This window comes from Hippopotamus amphibius, chromosome 8 (genome assembly GCF_030028045.1).
Source record: "Hippopotamus amphibius kiboko isolate mHipAmp2 chromosome 8, mHipAmp2.hap2, whole genome shotgun sequence".
In the NCBI taxonomy this organism is placed as follows: domain Eukaryota; kingdom Metazoa; phylum Chordata; class Mammalia; order Artiodactyla; family Hippopotamidae; genus Hippopotamus; species Hippopotamus amphibius.
Window position 1 is genome coordinate 127,267,696 of NC_080193.1, and position 21,274 is coordinate 127,288,969.

Below are 21,274 nucleotides of genomic sequence, written 5' to 3' on the forward strand. Positions count from 1 at the left end.
CATTTTGAGAAGTTTTCAACCATTATTTATTTAAAAACTTTTCTGCATTACACTCTTTTCTCCTTCTGAGGCTCTAATAACATAAATTTTAGATGTTTAGATATTATCCCACAGTCCCTAAGGCTCTGTTCTGTTTGTTTGTTTCAATCTTTTTTCTCTTTGTTGTCCACATTAGATAATTTCTACTGATCTATCTTCAAGTTCACTGACTCTTTCCTCTGTCATATCCATTCTGCTACTGAGCCCATCAAAGGAATTTTTTACTTTGGTTATTGTGTTTTTCAATTATAAAATTTGCATTCAGTTATTTTTTATACCTTCTATTTCTCTGCTGAGACATTCTACCTTCCCATTCATATCGGGAATGTTCACACGTAAAATAACTGCTTTAAAGTCTTCATTTGACATTGAGAACAGACCTGTGGTTGTCAAGGGTGAGGAGGCTAGGGGAGAGGTGGAGTAGGAGGTTTGGGTCAGCAGATGTAAGCTATTATATATAGAATGGATAAACAACAAGGTCCTAATGTATAGCACAGAGAACTATATTCAATATCCTATGATAAATCATAATGGAAAATAATATAAAAAAGAATGTATATAGATATAGATATAACTGAATCACTTTGCTGTACAGCAGAAATTAATACATTATAAATCAACTATACTTCAATCAAAAATGATTAAATTAAGTCTTCATTTGATAATCCCAACATCTAGATCATCTTGTAGTTGGTATCTATTGTCTTTTCCCTTCCAAATTGTTGAGTTTCCTGGTTTTCATATATTGGGTAATCTTGGATTGTATCATTTAGATTATAATGTTATGTTATGAGACTTTGGGCCCACTTTCTGTCCACATCCAGTGCATAGTTTCAGGAATCATACTATTTGAAACTAGGCCAGGTGATATGGAAGGAAAAAACCATGAAACTCACTGCTGAATGAATTCATACTTTGGGTTCTGGTTTCTTTCTCCTATTGCCTGCTCCTTTTTACATTTAAAGGTCCTCAGATAACCATTCCACACAATATTCCAGGCTTTTGGTTACATTCAGAAAAAGAGATAGCATAGAGTTTACTTACACCATCTTATCTGGAACCAGAACTAACCTACATTAAATGTTAATGAACTTCAGATTCTAATTAAAAGGCAGAACTTATCAGAATGACTAAAAAAGAATAAACCATATTTTTTACAAGAAATGTGCTTTAAATATAAAGATACAGATAGTTTGAAAGCAAATGGATAGGTGAGTATGTCATGTAAATAGTAAACAGAAGGCTGGGCTAACGTTGACGTCAAGACAAAGAGTATTAATAGTGAGAAATAATATTTCATGAAGAAAAGGGCCAATTCACCAGAAAGAGAAAACAATTATAAGTGTGTAGGCACCTAATATCAGAGCTTTAAAATACGTTAAGCAAAAACTGACAGAATTAAAGGGAGAAACAAACAATTCCATAAACATAATTAGAGATTTTCACACTCCTCTTTTAGTAATATATACATTAAGAAAAAAAAATCATTAAAGACATAGATGATCACAATAATCAACTTGACCTAACTGACCTAACTGACCTAACTGATATTTATAAAACTCTGTACCCAACAAGTGCAAGATGTATATTTTGTACACCAAAATGGAACATATGCTAGGCCATAAAATAAGTCTCAGTAAATTTTAAAGGACTGAAGTCATATAGAGTATGTTCTCTGAGTTCAGCGGAATTAAATTAGAAATCAATAACAATAAGATATCTAGGAAACCCCCAAATATTTGGAAATTCATAACACACTTCTAAATAATCCACAAGTCAAAAAAGAAATCACAAGGGAAATTTTAAAACATTTCAATGATAACAAAAGATGTGGAATGATATTCCAAATATATCATCAACTAAAAAGTGGATTAAAGTAGAATATATTCAGTATTGACCTATTTTGATTTTAAAAAATAAGCTGTGTATAAATACAGGGGAAAATGGCTACAAAGAATATATGCTAGCAATGATATATTTTGCTTTTGCAATTAAAAATATTTAAATGTTAAGTGAGTCCTGAGTACTTGTTATGAGTAATTTTTTTCTTCTTTGTTTATCTGCATTTTTCAAATGTTTGACTTTGAACATTTGTTACAATGCTCAGTTTTATTTTTGGTTTCAATGACTGTATTTTTCATTTTTAGAATTTCTGCACATTTTAGAATTTTCAAATTTTTTTTTTCATAATCTTCTACTCTTGCTTTATGGACTTTATTCCTTCCTTTGTATTTTTTTAACATTTTAATTTTATTTTTTTAACTTTTTATTATAGAAAATTTCAAATATATAGAAGTTTAGAAAAATTATATAATGAATCCTAATACATTCATTACTGCTTCAAGTTATCAAATCCCTCCTATCAAATTATTTTGAAGCGAATCCCAGTCATATCATCTCATCCATAATATTTCAGCAAATATCTACACAAAAGGAATTTTTTATAAATACAGCTGAAATACAATGATCACACCTGAATTTTTAAATAATAATTCCTTAATATTATCAAATACCTTTGAAAATTTTAATCATACTACTTTAAACCTCTTTCACTTAGCTAATTTGTTATTGGGTCTATGAATTTTTTCTCTTTTAGTACTGAATTTGCTGATGTGTCTACAGTTTTTTTGTGTGTGAAATCATCTTCAAAGGGAATTTCTGGGAGAGTCCTGGCAGACCATGGATGATGAAGGCTTCCATATGGGTGGTTATTAAAATACATATATCCTCCTTACCTGAATCTACACTGTTCTAAACACTATCAAGAGCCTACAGTTCATTATTTTAAATGGAAAAAAAATTTCCTAGCCCATATTTAAAAACTCAATCGATTTTTCCAAATATTACTAAATACTTGTAAAACCTATGTAACAGTCAACCCAGAACTTCTGTATAATGGAAAGTGTGTAAACACTAATAATCTATTTATATCTCTCAATAAATGTCCAGTAATTGTGTTTGTATGCAGTTCATAATCATAACGTATCTTACTGGGTATGAATTGCATTTCTCTTCTATACTGCAAAAAAAAAAAAAAACCCTCAGTATAATGTGAATAGAACTTCTGCTTCCAACCATGAAGGAACAGTAGGGTCTAGAATTACCTTGCTACTGTAGACAAACAGAAAACTGGATAAAATATATAAAACTGTTTTTTTGGATACTGGACAACAGGTAATGTAGGATTATGATTCCTGGGAGAAAGGAAACAAATAAGGTAAGCCCTACCACTGTGTTGACTCTAGGAGCTCAGTGTTGTGGAGGCAATTTTCAGACAACAGTGCAGGGAAGGGGAACCCAGACATAGCCCAAAAATCACTCTTAAGTTGAGGAAACAGAGATGGAAGTTCAAGGAGGTTGGGGTGGTAGAATTTGCAAAGCAGAGCACCAGAGAGGAATGAGTTACAGTTCTAGTAACCTGTACAGAGGTTCCCTTGAGCCTTTGACAGAATACCAACTTGCACACACACACACAGGGTGAAACTCCACAAGACCAAATGAAGAACAAATTATAAGGAAAGAGCAATTATTGGAAACTATGAGTAATAAAAAAGTTCATAAAGCTAACACAGGGCTGGGAATCTTTTGAGTTCCCACTAGCTGGAGTAGGGAGAGCTCACTTAATACATAAGGCATTCATTGGAGATCCCAGAAGGATCACATCCCTTTATAGTGTGATTAAACTAGCCCTGGTGTAATAGCTACTCTAGAGCTACCCTAGAAAAGCAAATAGGCCTAAAAGAGATGAAACTGTTCCCTAAGTAATGAAATTAACTGATAAAACAAAGTTCAACACTCATTAAAGGAATAAAACAAAATACAGAACTCAACAATTAAAATTTACAATGCCCATCATCTAATCAAAAATTACTAAACATATGAATAAGCAGGAAGATATGACCCAAAACCAGAACAAAATCAAATCAATAGAAACAGACCTAGAAATTACAGAGATAATGGAGTTAGCAGACAAGGATGTTAAAACAACTATCTGCTAGATATGCTCAAGGATTCAAAGAAAAATATGAAGTTAATGAATAAAGAACTGAGAGATATATGGAAAAAACCAAATAAAACATATAGAGATGAAGAACATAATAACTGAAATGAAAATATTACCAGATGAGATTAACAGCATATCAGATAATGCAGAAGAAAATATCAGTGAACTTGAGGACATAACAATAGAAACTTTCCATAGTAAATGTAGAAACTACATCCTTTCATCTCAATGTCCATGTTTTCAACTGCAGTAACATGGAGATTCATTATAGCAGAGTTCTCATCTAGATGGGAAATTTGAGTAAAATCTGAATATTTGTCATATAGTCATAGAGACACAGGTATGCTAGAATTCTGTGTGGTTTACTGGTTCCAAACCAGTTTGTTTCTCAGCACAGCACTGGTAGCCTCAGCTGACTCTACAAAATACATGTAGCTCAGAGTCCAATCACTCACAAGAGACTGTATTGACCCACAGCCTGAGACAGCAGACAGCTCAATTCGAGGCTGAGACTCAGGGCAGGGGGGCGGGGGCAGAGTAGTAATCTTAGTAAGCAATCCAGTTCCTGCTCCCCAAATGGGTCTTTCAGCTAGACACCTACATTCTCATGGCTGTTAAAACTAGCCTCTAAGGCTGATATCTGATCCACAATTCCCTGCTTTGACACAGAGAGGAGGACTGCATGAAGAGAAACCTCAAATTTTGCTGACACTGTGGCTTCTCTCTTCATTTTTGGTACCTAGTGATTTCCTCTTCTTGTGTTTAAACCTAGCTATATATGTCTTTAATGTTTAAATATTTTTTTCAACATTTCTAGAGTTTAGGAGTGGAAAGGGAAAATTCTTACATCTGCTCAGTTTGTCTTCTTGACATGTTATAGATAAAACGTTTGAAATTAGAAAATAACCAATAAGGTACTGTCAAAAGATAAATGAAAGAAGCAGCAGCAACAGTCAAAGAAAACTATCTCCATGTTCCAATAAGCAATGAAAAGAAATCTAAATTTGGCTTTAAGAATATTAATAAGAACTGAAAAAAGGGTTTGAGGATTGCAAATCTGAACTTGTTCTTCAAAAAGAATTATTACCTTCTCACAATTATACAGCACTTCACTCATCTCAAAAAACAACTTACAGTCACAATATTTTCGGGGTTTTTTTTATTTTTTATGTTTTGTTTTTTGGCTGTGCCATGCAACCTGCAGGATCCAATTCCCAAACCAGGGATCAAACCCATGCCCCCTGCCGTGGAGGAGCGGAGTCCCAGACACTGGACCACCAGAGAATTCCCTGTTTTCAGTTTTAATAAAACTATATCTTACTTAGAATACTTTTTCAAAAAACGGACTTTGTTATAACCACATTATATTTACACAAAATACCATTTTTAATTCTGATATTATTTAAAATTACCTTTATGTTTATTCAGAAGCTTGTAGCCTTCACAGTACCTGCCTGGTAAAATCATCATCTTGGCTGTGTCAAGATAAGAGTATGTTGCAGCAAAATCAAACTCCTTTTTACCATCCCACCAACCTTTCTGCTTAGCATAGTTTCTCATATCTGGGTGTTCCTGATCAATCTTGGTCGTTATAGAAAGCTGATTAGAAATATTACGAACTCCCTCTATTTTCAAAGAGGAGAGGAAGGGAGAAGAAAAGTCATATTTAATGTAATATATTTATCTCTGTACATTATGATCCTAAATCATTATTTCAATGTAAATATATGCTTCTAAATGTTGTACCATGTACATTTATTTATTACATACTCAAACAGATAAATCACTTTTTAAAATTAAACATTTTACTTTGAGGTAATTATGGATTCATATGCAGTTGTAAGAATTAAAGAGAGAGCTATGCACCTTTACACTGTCTCCCCAAATGGTAACATCCTGTATAATATCACAACCAAAATACTGGTATTTATACAGTCAAGGTACAGAATATCACAGTGATCACACATTTCCCCCTTTTACAGCCCCACCCACTTATCTCCCATGCCCACACCCTCATTAACCCCAGGCAACTGTTATCCATTTCTATAACTGTCATTTCAAGAATACCACATAAATGGAATCATATAATATATAATCTTTAGGCTTTTTTTACTCAATTTAATTCCCTAAAGATTATTCCAGGTTATTGCATATATTAACAGTTCATTCCTTTTTATTGCTGACTAGTATTCCGTGTTATAGACATACTACAGCTTGTTTAAACATTCACAAGTTAAAGGACAGCTGGGTTGTTTCCAGTTTTTGGCTATCATGGGAAAAGCTGCTATAAAAATTCATGTACAGGTTTTTGTGTGCATTTAAGTTTTATTTCTCTGGGGTAAATACACAAGACTGCAACTGCTACAATGTATAATAGTTGCATGTTAAGTTTTATTTTTAACCGCCAAACTGTTTTCCAGAGTGACTGTACATTCTTTTTAGCAATGTATCAGTGATCCATTCTCCACATTCTCACTAGCACCTGATAGTGTCATTTAAAAATTTTTAGCCATTCTGATAGAGGTGGAGTGATATCTCATTATGGTTTTAGTTCACATTTCCCTAATAGCTAATGATGTTGAACATTATCTCATGTGCTTTTGTGACATCTGTATATTCCTTTAGGTGAAATGTCTCTTCATGTCATTTGTCCATTTTGCTAGTTGGATTGCCTTTTTACTATTGAGTTTTGACAGTTCTTTATATATTCTCAATATTAGTCTTTTATATGAAATTACTGTTTAAAAAAATAGTCATAAGTAAGTTTAGAACAGAAATATAAGGCTTCTAAAAATATCATGGCACTAAGTTATAACAAAATTTTCAACTAAAACACAAAAAAGAAGAAACAATAAAAGCCTGTTCTAAACAGATCAGAATAAATGAAACAGATCATGATAAATGAAAATTAATAACATTTTAAAACAGATTTAGAATGACAGTCTGCCAAGTAGAAATCAATTAAATTACTCTAATGAAATCATACTTGGGATATTCTCACTACAAAAACAGACTTAAGTCATGGTAGAATCAAAGACAGAGAAGAGGAATTTTCCATCCAGGAGATAATTTCCTATAGTTAAACTACTTAGTTCTTAAGCTAATTTAGTATTAGGAAGAGAAACAAGTTGGCAAAGTTAATTTACAGCTGGATAATCAGACTCAATGGAGGTGTTTGTTTTGGAAGTTTCAGTGGGGCTATCTTTTTCAATAGAATACAGAATATCTTTTTCAACAGAATTCATTTTTCTCTTGCATTTAGCACACTTGACAAAATAAAAAGTAATTAATGGTACAATCAGGCCAATTATCACAATAAGAAAAATAGTATAAATTAAGTTTTATGTATTAATAAACATACATGCAAAATATAAAATAAAATGTCCATTAAAACAACTGTCAATGACTTGTTTTGAAAAATAATATCCAAATCCTCCAAAGCTCAAGGCTACCTTCATGAAGGCTTTCCAAACTTCTCCAGCTTATGATGACTTTTCCTTTCTCTAAATGTTCATACCATACATGTGTGTGTATCATTCACATACCACTTAATAATTTCACATGTGTATCATATCCCCCTGTAAAACTATGAGACTGAGGAGATAATTATGCAAGAAGTATGTGATCATGCTTAAGCACATGGCTGTACTCTAGTAAAGGAATATTGAACTGAGACTCAGGATGGAAAGATTTAAATTCTAAGTCTCTCATTCACTGCCTTGAGTAAATCACTTCATATTTCTGGATCTCCTCACTTAAAAAATGAGAGGAATATATGGTCACAAAGAAATCAAGGGAAAAAAAAAAGCAAAGCATTCTAAAACAATCAATTGTGTTATTTACTCATGACATCAAATTTTTATACTTTACCACTGTATCAATATATTCTTTCTAACCACTAAACCCGCAGTCACCAATCTCCAATAACACTACCCTGTCCTCACCTCCATAACCACTCATGATAAAATTCTGGAGTTCAGCCCAAAGTTAAAACAGGAAAAAAGGTAAAGAAATGGTTTTACTTTATTAAAAAGTAAAAAGGGGGAAGGATTAAAAAGATGAAAAAGTACTATAAAACAGCCAAGAGCTACTGCACAGAAAATGCATACACAGGTTATATGAAATTAATATCATATATATGAAAAAGAAATAACACCACCTTTCCCTCTTTTTCAAGAAAGCTCTTTATAGTGCTCTTTCACTGTATGTTCTTTCAAATTTTTTCATTTCCCCTGCAGTTTTCGCCTTCATTGCACCAGAGCATAAATCTTGAAAAACAATTAAATGCAATGTCTGCAATTAGGAGGTATTTTATTAATTATAAAACAAATTAAATCATGAAAAGTTGTCCATACCTTGTACTTTTTCTGCTGCCCAGTACTTCCCTGCAGTCTCCAGAACCCAGGCTTCATTCCTATCAGCTATCAGGAAACTGTTGTGATAGCTAAATACCATCCTGCCCTCTGAACAATTTCCACCCTGGCCATATTTTTCTAATAAATCAACAATGACATTGAGGGCTTTTTCAGCTGTACTGGCTCTTTCAAGACCAAGTCTAAAATAAAAATATTAAAGTTCTCAGATTAAAATAAATTTCCATTATTTTTCTTAAATAATTTCATACATATGAGATTTTGTGTTTATATTCCAAGTAAAAAAATCCTTTCAAATTAACAGATACACTGAAATCCAACTTCTAAACTATTCCTTCTGAAGTCAGCTTGAAATCATGAAAACCAAGTTTTCTGGAGTCAAAAAGATCAATGTTCAAATGTCAACTTGGTAATTTATTGGCAAAATCGCTTTATCTCTGAACCTTAGGTATCTCATCTGTAAAATCAGGATAATAATAATACCTCATTAAGTGACTGTGAGAATTAGTTAATCTGATAAAATAACTTAGGTACTTCCAATGCATCATAATTTTCAACTCCTTCCCTTCTCCTAATTAATAACATTTAAGAGTATTGAAATTTCATGCCTGAATTCTGAAACATTTTAAACACAAACTATAGTGTCAAAGTCCAAAAAATGAAAAAAAAAAAAGGGAGAAGATAAAACATGTTAAGAGTTACACCAAAATTTTAAATTTAGACAAAAATATAACAAAAAAATAACCTGACAAGGTCCATGCCCAGTAGTGCCTCTTCATCACAAACTTCTTCTCTTCCCCATACAGCTTCATTCCCAATGCAAACTCCATGCTCATTGGCTCCCATTTCTGCCCCCCACAACCAAGCTGGGCGACTAAGGACAACAGCATATGTTTCAGGAACTTGATCAATTTCTATGTAAGTACACTGTAAAGAAAGTCATAGCAATAACAATAAAACAAAAGTTATCAGTCTAGAATATTAAAATCGATCAGAAGACATGACCATTATGAAAGAGATTATAACTAAATTGAAATTTTCAATAATAGAGACATTACCCTTAAAACATATTCAGAATTGTCCCCAGAGCATTTGTTCATTCAGATATTTACTAAGCACCTCCTATGATAAAGCATTCTGCTAAGAGATATGTTAGTTACAAAGATGAATCGGATACAGATCTTGCTTTCAAGAAACTAAGACTTGTATGTTACCTAAGATACAATGAAATATAAAGTATAAAGTCTATGAAGAAAAGTGAAGATGGGATGCTAATGGAAGCTCAGGAGAGGGATAGTTTCTAGTTGTGAAATCTCAAAACATTTTGTAGAGAAACATGTATCTGAGTTGAAGTGTAAGGAAACAGATCTCAAACTCAATGTTCAGTGTTTCTTGATTAGTGATACAAATTTCACATGGTAGCCCTTAAATACATAGAAGCCCATGTCACATGCAGGAATCACCCACTATGTCCACAGCAGTGAAAAGAAAGAGAACCACTGGCTTAGAGGATAGGTGAGACTTAAATACGAAAAGATAAAATAGAAATGGATCCAGGATAAATAAATAATCTCAGCAAAAGAAAAAAATTGGCCTAGTAAAGGCAGCCCTCCACATCCACAGGTTCCACATCCACAGGTTCCACATCCACAGATTCAACCAAACAGAGATTGAAAACATACAGGAAAAAAAAAAAAATTCCAGAAAGTTTCAAAAAGCAAAAGTTGAATTTGACACTTGCTGGCAACTATTAACACAGCATTTACATTGTATTTACAACTATTTACATACCATTCATATTATACTATAAATAATCTAGAGATAATTTGAAGTTTACGAGAGGATGTACGTAGGTTATATGCATTTATATGCCATTTTACATAAGGGACTTAAGCATCAAAGCATTTTGGTATCCTAAGGGCTCCTGGAACCAGCCCCCCACAGATGCAGAGGAACAATGGTACACACAAAATATTAATATTTAATATATTTTGGTATTAGAGTATCAATAACATGGAATCTAAAAATACATAACTTAGGAATAAAAGCACAGTGTGAAATTTTTACTTTAAGTTCCGTGTTAAATGGATTTTTTAATAAGAAATTTTAAAGGATCCTTTAATTGACATGTATACCATCCTTTGATTGCATAAAGTGCATAGTGTTGACAGTGTTATCACTGTGCCAAAAAACCTTTTTTGATGATAAAACTGTTATTTCCAAAGCCTGGAATGACTTTTCCTATTCTACACCAATCAGAATCCTTTTTGCCCATCAAACTCCAGCTGAAACCCCAACTCCTGGTAAGGCCTTCCTTCCTAGTCTGAATTAATTGCTTCTCTACTGCTGTCACAACTTGCTGCTCTTACTCAAATTTAGCCTTTAAATCATCCTTCTTTACAACGCAGTTAGTTACATACACATCCTATTCCTCTACTAGACTCTAAGCTCCTAGAAGACAGAACTAGTCTTGACAGCAGGCTTTAAATCCCTTTGCCCTATTCAACATGCTTGCATATGGTAAGCAAATATCTGATCAAAGAATTAACAATTATTATGTTTGTCATTTCAGCTTCCTCCAAACCATTGAAATTAAAGACCAGATGTCTAGTTCTGATTCAAATTATTTTTCAAATTTAAACTCCTGAATTTTTAACTTCTATAGCCTCTACCAAACAGCTAGCTAATGATTTTTTAAAACTTGTTTACGGTATTTTTAAAGAAAAATATTGCTAACAAAACATGCATTTCACCTACCTTAAGATGTTCTTTCAGGTTGTCATGAACCGCAGCAGGAATATAAACTACCTCCTGTACTTCATCACAGGGTCTATCTGAATTTTTTCCAAAAATAATTCTGTTATCAACTGTTGCTGGAGGTAGCGCCACAAAAGTGTCACAGGAACAAGGTTCCATTTTTTTTTTTTTTAACTAAAAGTCATATGGAAGATTCAAAACAAAAAGAGAAAAGCATTTTTAGGATATACAACACAAAGAGTTTTACTTGATGATCAGGGGATATTACTGTCATATCTAACAAAGATGTTCATTAAAGTTTTAAATTTCATATCAGTAAGAAAATGACTTGGGAATGAATCTAGTACTAGAAGAATTAGTAAGAAAATAGGAATGACAAGTACCTTCTTCTAATCTATAGGTCAAATTTACTCTCTAAGCTCCTTCTCTTCTGAAGTCTTCCCTGAATTTCCGTTCACTGTTTCCATATTTGGGAACACCTGTGCCTAGCTCTACTGTTATAAAGACCATATTTATATATATATGTCTTCTTACTGGACAGTGAGATCCTTGAGGGCTGAGAGTATGTCTTATTAATCTTTGTATTCTCATCACTGGAACTTATGGAAAAGTCACAGTATTACATACCCAGTATTTCCTCAAAGGAAGGAAGAGGCGGGTCTCCTTCAAATGGGAGAAGAATACACACAGATTACAATACTAAGAGTGAAATTTTGAAACAGACTCACTGACTCAGACAAATACAAAAACATGTCAATTGGACTTCCCTGGTGGCGCAGTGGTTAAGAATCCGCCTGCCAACGCATGGGACATGGGTTTCATCCCTAGTCCAGGAAGATCCCACATGCTGTGGAGGAAGTAAGCCTGTGTGCCACAACTACTGAGCCTGCACTCTAGAGCCCTCGAGCCACAACTACTGAGCCCGTGTGCCACAACTACTGAAACCCACTCGCCTAGAGCCCATGTTCCACAACAAGAGAAGTCACCGCAATGAAGAGTAGCCCCCATCCGCTGCAACTAGAGAAAGCCTGCATGCAGTGAAGACCCAACACAACCAAAAAGAAATAAATATTTTTTAAAAGTCAATAAAATTCCATATTGTTATCTCCAGGAAGACGTTCACATTTAACCTGTAAATCCTGATTATATAACTTAATATTAAGGATATGTCTTCATCTGTAATTTGGAAAATCTTAAACCCTCAATTTTAGTAGAAATTGTTTGCTTCCAGAATGGTACATTGTTTTAGAGTTTCAGCTTTAAACGGAATAAATGTTTCATTCCAAAGGAAACAAAATGACAAGTAAGAAAGAAACAACTTCAGCCTGAAACCCCTTAGGGTTCTTCTTTTTTCCTCGATGGAATAAGAAGGGGTCACCACTGTTTTTGTTCTTTTCTGTGTGACTTTCAACCTTGATATCCCAGATCACCTTCTATTTGTGTTCCAAAGTTAATTCCACAACTACCAAACTTTGGCAGGCTACTTAATCTCTATCTAAGCCTCCTACCTCATCGGTAAAAATCCCAGGGGGCTGTTAGGAGGATTCAATAAAACAATGTGTAAAGTGTTTTGCACAGTTCATAGAACATATTAGACGCTTAAAGCTGTTACTGTTACTTTGTCAGAAGAGTCAATTTCTCACAAACGGCTTATTCTTGACACATCCCACCCTCCTGCGAGAGGATTTGGTTGGTGGATACCCTACAGCAGCAGCAGCCGCCTCTACTCAAAACTCTTTACGTCTCAAGAGCCATCAAGCTGCACTAGGTGATATGAGCTAACTGCGGTAATAAGGAAAGCCGGGGAAACATGCCACTTAGTTAGAAAAACACCTAGCCCACTTAGGAGAAGAAGCCTTGAGAACCTTTACCAACTCCTAAAATGTATTCGTCATTTAACAAATATTTATGAACATCTTTCTGCAGCAGGCACCCTACAGCTGGTAACAAAATAGAGTCCTCGCTCCCGTGGAGCTGACATTCTACTTTACATGCTTTAGTTCACCAAGCGCTATCAGAAACATCACATCGTCTGAGCCTCACAAACGTGCTACACTTAGGGCAAAAATTACTACTTTAATAACACGGTGCAGAAAAGTTTATGTAACTCGAAATAAAGTTCACAGAGTAAAGGACTCGTACTTGAAGCCACTCCTGCAGAGAAGCCGTCGCCCAGCCCGCACTCGGCACCCAAGCCGTCGGCGCTCTAACCGCAGCCCGCGCAGCTGCGGCCCGAGCCCTTCTCAGGAACCCTCCCTACGAGCGCCTCGGTCCCACCGCGCCGCAGTTCCCAACTTCCTACTTCTTACAACGACTACGCTCGCCCCTCCCCCGTGCACGCCCCTCACCTGGCCTCAGAGCCACCCAAAGTGCAAGAAAGAAGGGGGGAGGGAGGCCAGCAGTAGCGACCGGGGGCGGCAGAGACGCCCATTGCCGGAAGCTATCCCTTTTGACCCCGGAAGTTCCCGCTGCCACTGGCGGCGCAGTTCCGGTTAGGCGGCAGAGTTTGTTTACGTTGCTCGCAGATCCAGCGGCTGCTTTCCCCATCGCAGGCTCCAAAATGGGGAAATCCTTCGCCAATTTCATGTGCAAGAAGGACTTTCATCCTGCCTCCAAATCCAACATCAAAAAAGTGAGTACGGGGAGCAGGCCCTTGGCGCCTGGGTTCCCAGGGGCTCCTGGAGGTGAGAGTGGTGGTGTCTCTGGGATCCCTGGGACAGCAGCCTCTTCTCCATGCCTAAAGCCCTGGTGTTCTCGTCCCTTCTCCGCTGTCCCTCGACATTTATTCTGTTGTACTTCAGCCAGGAGACGGGCGCCTGTCTGCTCTTTCGTTTCTGTCAGCTAAAATGTAAATCCTTAAGATATAGAACTTCCCGCAGCAGATTCTAATGTTGTCTTTTCGAATCCCAGAGATCACGGCTTCTGAGCTCTGCTGTCCTGTACGAAGAAGACTCCCTGTCTATTTAAGATAGATCTTGAAAAGGAAATAAGATCACACACTTTGCTTCCTCTTTTTATCCCACCTGATCATGTAGCGTATCTCTGATGACTTCATTGAACTTTGGCTTTTTAAATAACCACTTACAGGTTTACTAGGTCCAGTACAGAAAAACTGTGCTGAATATTATAGCAGTGGAAAGCAGAATGGTGAAGTAGAAGAGTCTGAGCATTGAAACCAGACCTGGATTCTGTTTTCCCAGCACAGTCTCTTTTAGCCCTGAGACCTTGCACAAAATATTTAATATCCCTGATCTATAATCAATAATCCCTAATCTATAAATTAAGAATGATCAGTAATAGTTGTCGTGACTTGTGAAATGGTTATGAGGACTAAATAAGATGATGTAGATAAAGACTTTGAAACAAGTACCACCACCTAGCACTCTGCCCACTGCATGGAGGGAGTGCTCAATAAAATGTTAATTGCCCCTACACACACCCTTATCCTTAGCCTGCTCCTAAAATACAGGTGAAAACCAGAGTTTCATCCTTGGCCCATGTCTTGCTTACTCTGTATGCTTTCCCAAACAATCACAGCCAACTTCATAGTTTTAACACCCCTTTTTTTACACCTGACTCTCAAATCTACAGTGCCAGATCTTTCCCCCTAGCTGGAGGCACCCAAAGACAACTATATGCTAGACAGTTTCATCTTGACATCCTACAGGCATCTCAAACTCAACATATTTGACGTGGAAATTATCTTTTATCCTAAATCTGCTCTTCTTTTTATACTTCCTATTCTCATAGCAGTAAGAAATACAGGTAGTAACACAATTGTTCATCCAGTCACCCAGGCCAAAAATTCAAGATTCATCCCTTCCCATGACTCCTTTATCTGGTCAGCTAATAAATTCTGTTGGTGTTACCTCTCAAATATCTGTTGAACCCATCTCTCCTCCTTGTCACTACTGCCTGTATCTTAGCTTAGACCCTCATCATCTTTCACCTAGACTGTTATACTTCCTAACTGGTTTTTCTGCTGCCAGTCTTGACCCCTCCCACATCCATTCTCTACCCATTTACCCATATAACCATCAAAATAACTTTTTTATTTAGCAGTTTTATTGAGGTTTAATTCACATACGATACAATCACCCATTTAAAGTGTACAATTCGGTAGTTTTTAGTATATTTATGAATTTTGTCATCACCACAACAGTGCTAAAACATTTTCATCACCCCACCCCCTCCCCGTAAACCCATATCTATTAACAGTCACTCCCCATTTGTCCTTAATCCTCCCACCTCCCCACCCCTAGTCAGCCACTAATCTGCTTTCTGTTTCTGTGGATTTGCCTATTCTGGATATTTCATATAAATGAAATCATGCGATATGTGATTTTTTTGCCTGGCTTCTTTCACTTAGCATAATGTTTCAGAGTTCATGTTGTAGACTGTATCAGTATTGCATTCCTTTTTATTGCTGAATAATTCCATTATATGTATACAGCACATTTTATTTATCCATCATTTGATGAATATTTGGGTTGTTTCCATAGAATAGTTATTTTATTTTATTTTATTTTTAATTTATTTATTTTATTTTATTTATTTATTGGCTGTGTTGGGTCTTCGTTACTGCACACGGGCTTTCTCTAGTTGCTGTGAGTGGGGGCTACTCTTCATTGTGGTGCACAGGCTCCTCATTGTAGTGGCTTCTCTTATTGTGGAGCACAGGCCCTAGGCTCATGGGCTTCGATACTTGCGGCACATGGGTTCAGTAGTTGTGGCTCACGGGCTCTAGAGCACAGGCTCAATAGTTGTGGCGCATGGGCTTCATTGCTCTGCGGCATGTGGAATCTTCCCAGGGCAGGGCTCAAACCCGTGTCCCCTGCATTGGCAGGCAGATTCTTTACCACTGCGCCACCTAGGAAGTCCTAGAGTAGTCATTTTAAAGCACAACTCTGATTTCTTCCAGCTCCTTATTAAAATACTATAGGATCAAGTCCAGGTAACCAAGCTCCAGTTTATTTTTCCTTCTCCATCCCTTACTGCTATTCTCCCACCATAGATTTTATACTCTGGTAAAATGAAACTACTTAGTTTCTGTTTCACAACCTTTGGATCTTTATCTGAGCTGTTCCTTCTGCCAGTAATATCTTATCCTGTTTTTCCCTTGGCAAAATTTTGATCCACTTCAAAATCTTGTTTAGCATATATGAAGCTGCTTGTGTGACAGGCTTATTTATTGCAGCTGAGTTTATAATAGCAAAAGATTGGAAATTTCTTAATGCCCATCAGTACAGCAGGAGATTGGTTAAATAAATGGTGGTGTAGCCCCACAAAGGAATGATATTCTTCAGCACCCCACCACCCAGAAAATAAGAACATGTTTTGTTTACTGACCTGGGAATGATCTTCATAGTACAGAATTTTATTTTATACATATTCTCTGTGTATGTGTGTGTATATATTATGTATATTTCGTGTACTGTGTGTATGTCCATGTGAACATCTTTGGAAGAATATACAAGACAGGAATAATACTGGCTACCTGTGAATATAGTTACTACATTTAAAAAATAAAGAACTTCTAGAAACCCAGACTTGGCTATGAAGCATTCCATTATACCTGCCTTCTTCCCTGCCCCCTAGAACACTTTGTTCTGTTTCCTTTTGTTGAACGTATTCTGTCCCAAATATAAATTTTTATTGCTATTATTTTTTTTCCCAGCTGAGTATTTATTGGCATAAATGCAACTATATAAAAACATAAGTTATGAAAAACACAGTCATGATGTGTCCCCTTCCCCCACCCTCGGCCCAGGCCCAAATATTGTTATTATTTATTTACACAATTCCTATCTTTTTTATTGTGAAATATAAACATACAGAAAGGTTAGTATGATTTTCTATTAGCAGATTCTTGTAGGCAAGAATATGTTTTACTATTTATTCTAGTTCATTGTAAATATTCATATATTTAAGCCCTTGAGCAATTGAGACTAATAAAATAACTTTGTAAAATCTAAAGCTTTAAATAAATGGTAGTTATTGTCAGAAGTAATGTTATTCATTAGAATATTATTATTAATATATTATTTGACCAGGCAGTGACACCTTGCATTTCTCTGTTGCAACTTTTTGCATTTTGAGCTACAGTGAAAATTCCAAACATGTGCCTTTTACTGCCTATCCCAAGTGTAGACTTTTCTTCTACTGTAACATTACATTGGTAATGGTGTATTAGTTATGGCATATGTATTATGTTAGTTATGAAGGCAGTGGAAGAAACTTTCAGGAACTTATACCAAAAGAAATTTCTGGTATATTCTGTCCCTAAAGGACATTTCATTTTTCATTTTCATTTCTGTTTCTGCTTTTATCTCCATATTAATGTCAGATTGTGGTCCCCAAAGATTCTTCCTATCTGAGCACTATTATATATTAGTAACTATCCCTGTTTTCATCTAAAGTTGAACAATGCTAGTCTTGTCCCCCATCCTTCTCCCCAGACTTAACTGCCCCCAACTACAGTTAATAATTATAATTTTATCAATGTAAGTATTTTTCCTTGAATTTACCTTCTTAAAACTTAGCTTGTTGGGAGAGAAATTTTGCCTTGCTGTTTATGTTGAATGGTTATCAAACACTTTGTCCTTTACTTTAAAGGAGGTGGGAAGTCACTGATACCTTTTAAACCTGGAAGTAACATGATTAAATATCCTTGCACAAGCTGTGTGGGCTTTTTGCCTTCACCACTTTTGTGGTTCTGAGAATCTCACATAGGGACGCAGTCAGCCTGTGATGGTGGTGCCCCTGAGCGACTGCAGGACATCAGATGCACCTCTGTCTTATCTCTTTGTTTCCGCTCGTCTCTTCCTTTTTTTCTACAACTACCTTTCATCTCCTTTCCTTTTTTTCTCCTTCTTGTCTCCCATTTCTCTCTTGGGGTGTCAGTGACACCCACTGGCATCTGTGGGCATCATTTAACCTTACTGGTTGTGCCCTGTGTGTGTTCTCGACTAGACATATTCCATGTAGAGAGATGGTCATTCTTATCTCTGAAACAGCAGAAGGACTGAATACAAGAAGCTGTTGTACCCCAAGAGCTCAGAGTGGTTCTCAAGTGTGACATTCTTGCCTGAAAGTTTAGCTGTTTTGAGTTATTATATTTAAGGACTTGTATAAAAGCACAAATCACATCTTTCAACTGTTGTTTTGTGATGATGACATTATGACCAGAATAGATTGTTTTTATATACAATAGCGTTTTATATTTTATTATAAAAGAGAGCAAACTTCCTACTTAAGTTTTTTACTTTTTACTACTGTAGGTATGGATGGCAGAACAGAAAATATCATATGATAAGAAGAAACAAGAAGAATTAATGCAACAATATCTTAAAGAACAAGAATCATATGATAATAGGTAAGAAATTCCACTATGTGGTGTTTTTAGAATAAATAATTGCATGAGAGTAGCCCTTACTGAATCATATATTAAATTAGGTTTTTTGAATTGAATTCCCCAGTGATAGGATTGTATTCCCTGTGAACTATCTTCACTCTTATATTGATAGATGGGCACTTTTTCCAACTTTACGCGTAATTCACATAAAACATGGATGTGACTCCACATACATTTTATAGGGAAGTTCCAACTTATACAACACTTAGAAGAAAAATAAATGTCTATACATGAACTACTGAGGCTTCTTACAAAGATATTTCTTTAACATACACTAAATTAAAAAGATACACAGGACAGCTTCAAGAAGTGAATTGAAGTGTCTCTACTTGACCTGCATGTCATTATTCTGTTAATGGCAGGATCAGAGCTAGAGTTCTTCATTGGTTAACTACAGTACAGTACCTGCCCTTTAGCTATTGTCATTTTATGTTTGTATTTGCAGATCTAACTCTGAAGCTGGCTTCTCTTGGTTAATCAAGCAAATGAATAGTGGTGCTTTAGTTGGATAGATACTTTCTCTTTCACTCAGTCCTAGATTTCATCAAAACATGGAACTTAAGCAAAGTAATGCTAAACTATTACCAAATACTCTCTTTAAAATATAACATGGTATATGGAGAGCAAAATTAAAGAAATAAAACGTTTAGTTCAATTAAGTATTTTTCTCACTAATTTATTTAATCTGGTTAACTTTTACGGAGTACCTACTTCATGCAAGACAACAAATGGTGTTGTAGTGGCCTATAAAAGTGTAATGCGTAGTTTCTCTCTACCCTCAAGAAAACCTAATAAGGAATATATACATACATATAGTTCAAGGCTGAAGGTAATAACCAATTGAAAACACACTGTTATAAAAACTGAGGCATGCTAGCATAAGACAGAAAAATTCCATTTGGGATAACAAGGTAACACTTTATGAAAGAGGTGACGTTTAAGCTAAACTATGAATAATGGTAAGGGTTTAGATCTTTATTTCCTAGCCTAGGGCCATTATTGCCCCCAGGAGACATGTGGCAACATTTGGACATATTTTTGATTGTCACAACTCAGGGGTTGGGTGATAACCAGCATCTACTGGGTAGATTCTAGGGATGCTGCAAAACAGTCTACAATGCACACAAAGAATGATCAAGTCCAAAATGTCAATAGCATTACTGTTGAGAAACCCTGATTTACATATAGTAAAAGCTTATTAAAGATGATCACAGTGGGTAGGTGAAGAGGATATTCAGGAAATATCCTGAATTGGATATTGGTTGAGTTACACCAATAAAGAGATAGAGGTGGAAATATTTGAAGCTTTGCAAATATCCTGTTTCTCCCTGAACTTTGCCCACTGATATTAGTATTCATTGATAGATCTTGCCTGCATCAGTTATTACTGTGGTATTCTAATAGTGATTTTTCTATTTCTCTTAAAAATCCCTCTACATTTTTTAATTTGAATTTTTCTAGAAAGAAGATTTTTCTCTTTCCTTCACTTATTTAATCATTTATTTCTATCAGAATGGACTCAGATATTTATTTAATAGGTTGTAATCCAATACCTTATTTATTTTTTTGCTCAAATTGTTCCAGTTTTGGCCTTTGCCTGCTCTATCAGCTTGACTCCTATGTCCATGTAACATGCCCCATCCTTTTTAAAAAAAAAAACTACTTCCTGGCACTATAAGATCGTCAAAAACTTGTCTTTTATTTTTCCTTGCTCCAGCATTGGAATCAACCTGGTTCCTTTTATTGGAGAAAACCAGGATTTTATTTTATTTAGAAATAAAAGGAAACCAGGATTTTATTTAGAAGCCAGGATCTAGACACTAGGTGTGTTCATTGCTTCTAGGTTTGCTTGTTTGAATTTATGAGTATATAAAAGCAAATTTATGAGTATTTGGAGTAATTTGCTACATTTTTCTTTTTTCCTCATGCAAAAGTGTTGTCCTTGATAGCCAGTTCTGTTCCTTAATACTCTATTTTTTCCCTTTTAAGTTTTTAGCTGTCTTAATGTTTGTGGCTATTGATCCCTACATACTTTTGTTTGTAAAGATGACAATCATATGATTATTCTAACTGGATAAATAAAAAGATGTCCAAAAGTCTGTATATTTCACTCTGCTTAGAGTCAACAGCAAAGAAAGAAAGAAAGAGAAAAGAAGAAAGGAAGGAAGGAAGGAAGAAAGAATCTGTACAGGTTTTTTACTTGAAGTTGGAAAATGCCAATATTGTAGCTTTTCCCTTTATTTTGTATATCTATTGAGTTTTGCACAAAATGAAACTGATCTTCCAGTTTTGATTTTATGTTATTTTTGTTTCAATATAAATGAAATGCTTTTCTGGGGGTGGGAATATATAATACATAAAATTTGCTGTTTTTAAGTGTGCAGTTCAGTGGCATTAATTATATTCACAGCGTTGTGTACCATTACCACTGCCTTATTTGCAAAAATTTTTTTTCTTTACCCCAAGTAGAAACTCTATACCCTTTAAACAGTAACTCTCCATTCCCCCTCCCTCCAGACCCTGGTAAACAGTATTCTTTCTGTCTCTATGAATTTGCCTATTCTAGATACATCATATAAGTGGAATTAAACAATATTTGTCCTTTTGTGTCTGGCATATTTCACTTAGTATAACATGTTCAAGATTCATCCATATTGTAACATGTATCACAACTTATTCATTTTTATG

The 21,274-nt window shown here is 35.3% G+C and overlaps 2 protein-coding genes across 5 annotated transcripts in view; one reads left to right on the forward strand and one right to left on the reverse strand.

Annotated features, from left to right (window-relative positions):
- Positions 1 to 13,601, reverse strand: part of SCRN3 (secernin 3) — a 46,265-nt gene extending 32,664 nt beyond the window's left edge. Inside the window, exons 1-6 of one of the 4 annotated variants that reach the window (XM_057745027.1) lie at positions 13,521 to 13,601; positions 11,800 to 11,835; positions 11,173 to 11,346; positions 9,161 to 9,342; positions 8,398 to 8,597; positions 5,455 to 5,667 (exon numbers count right to left, since the gene is read on the reverse strand). In XM_057745027.1, the coding sequence (XP_057601010.1) occupies positions 5,455 to 5,667; positions 8,398 to 8,597; positions 9,161 to 9,342; positions 11,173 to 11,331 (754 nt within the window). In that variant the 5' untranslated portion in view covers positions 11,332 to 11,346; positions 11,800 to 11,835; positions 13,521 to 13,601. Of the gene's footprint in view, positions 1 to 5,454; positions 5,668 to 8,397; positions 8,598 to 9,160; positions 9,343 to 11,172; positions 11,347 to 11,706; positions 11,723 to 11,799; positions 11,836 to 13,314 lie in introns of those variants that run through there. The other 3 variants (XM_057745028.1, XM_057745029.1, XM_057745030.1) reach the window with 3 other exon arrangements.
- A 34-nt stretch (positions 13,602 to 13,635) lies between these two features.
- Positions 13,636 to 21,274, forward strand: part of CIR1 (corepressor interacting with RBPJ, CIR1) — a 33,896-nt gene continuing 26,257 nt past the window's right edge. The window contains exons 1-2 of the mRNA XM_057745026.1: positions 13,636 to 13,804; positions 18,453 to 18,547. Of these exons, the coding sequence (XP_057601009.1) occupies positions 13,733 to 13,804; positions 18,453 to 18,547 (167 nt within the window). The 5' untranslated portion in view covers positions 13,636 to 13,732. The remainder of the gene's footprint in view (positions 13,805 to 18,452; positions 18,548 to 21,274) is intronic.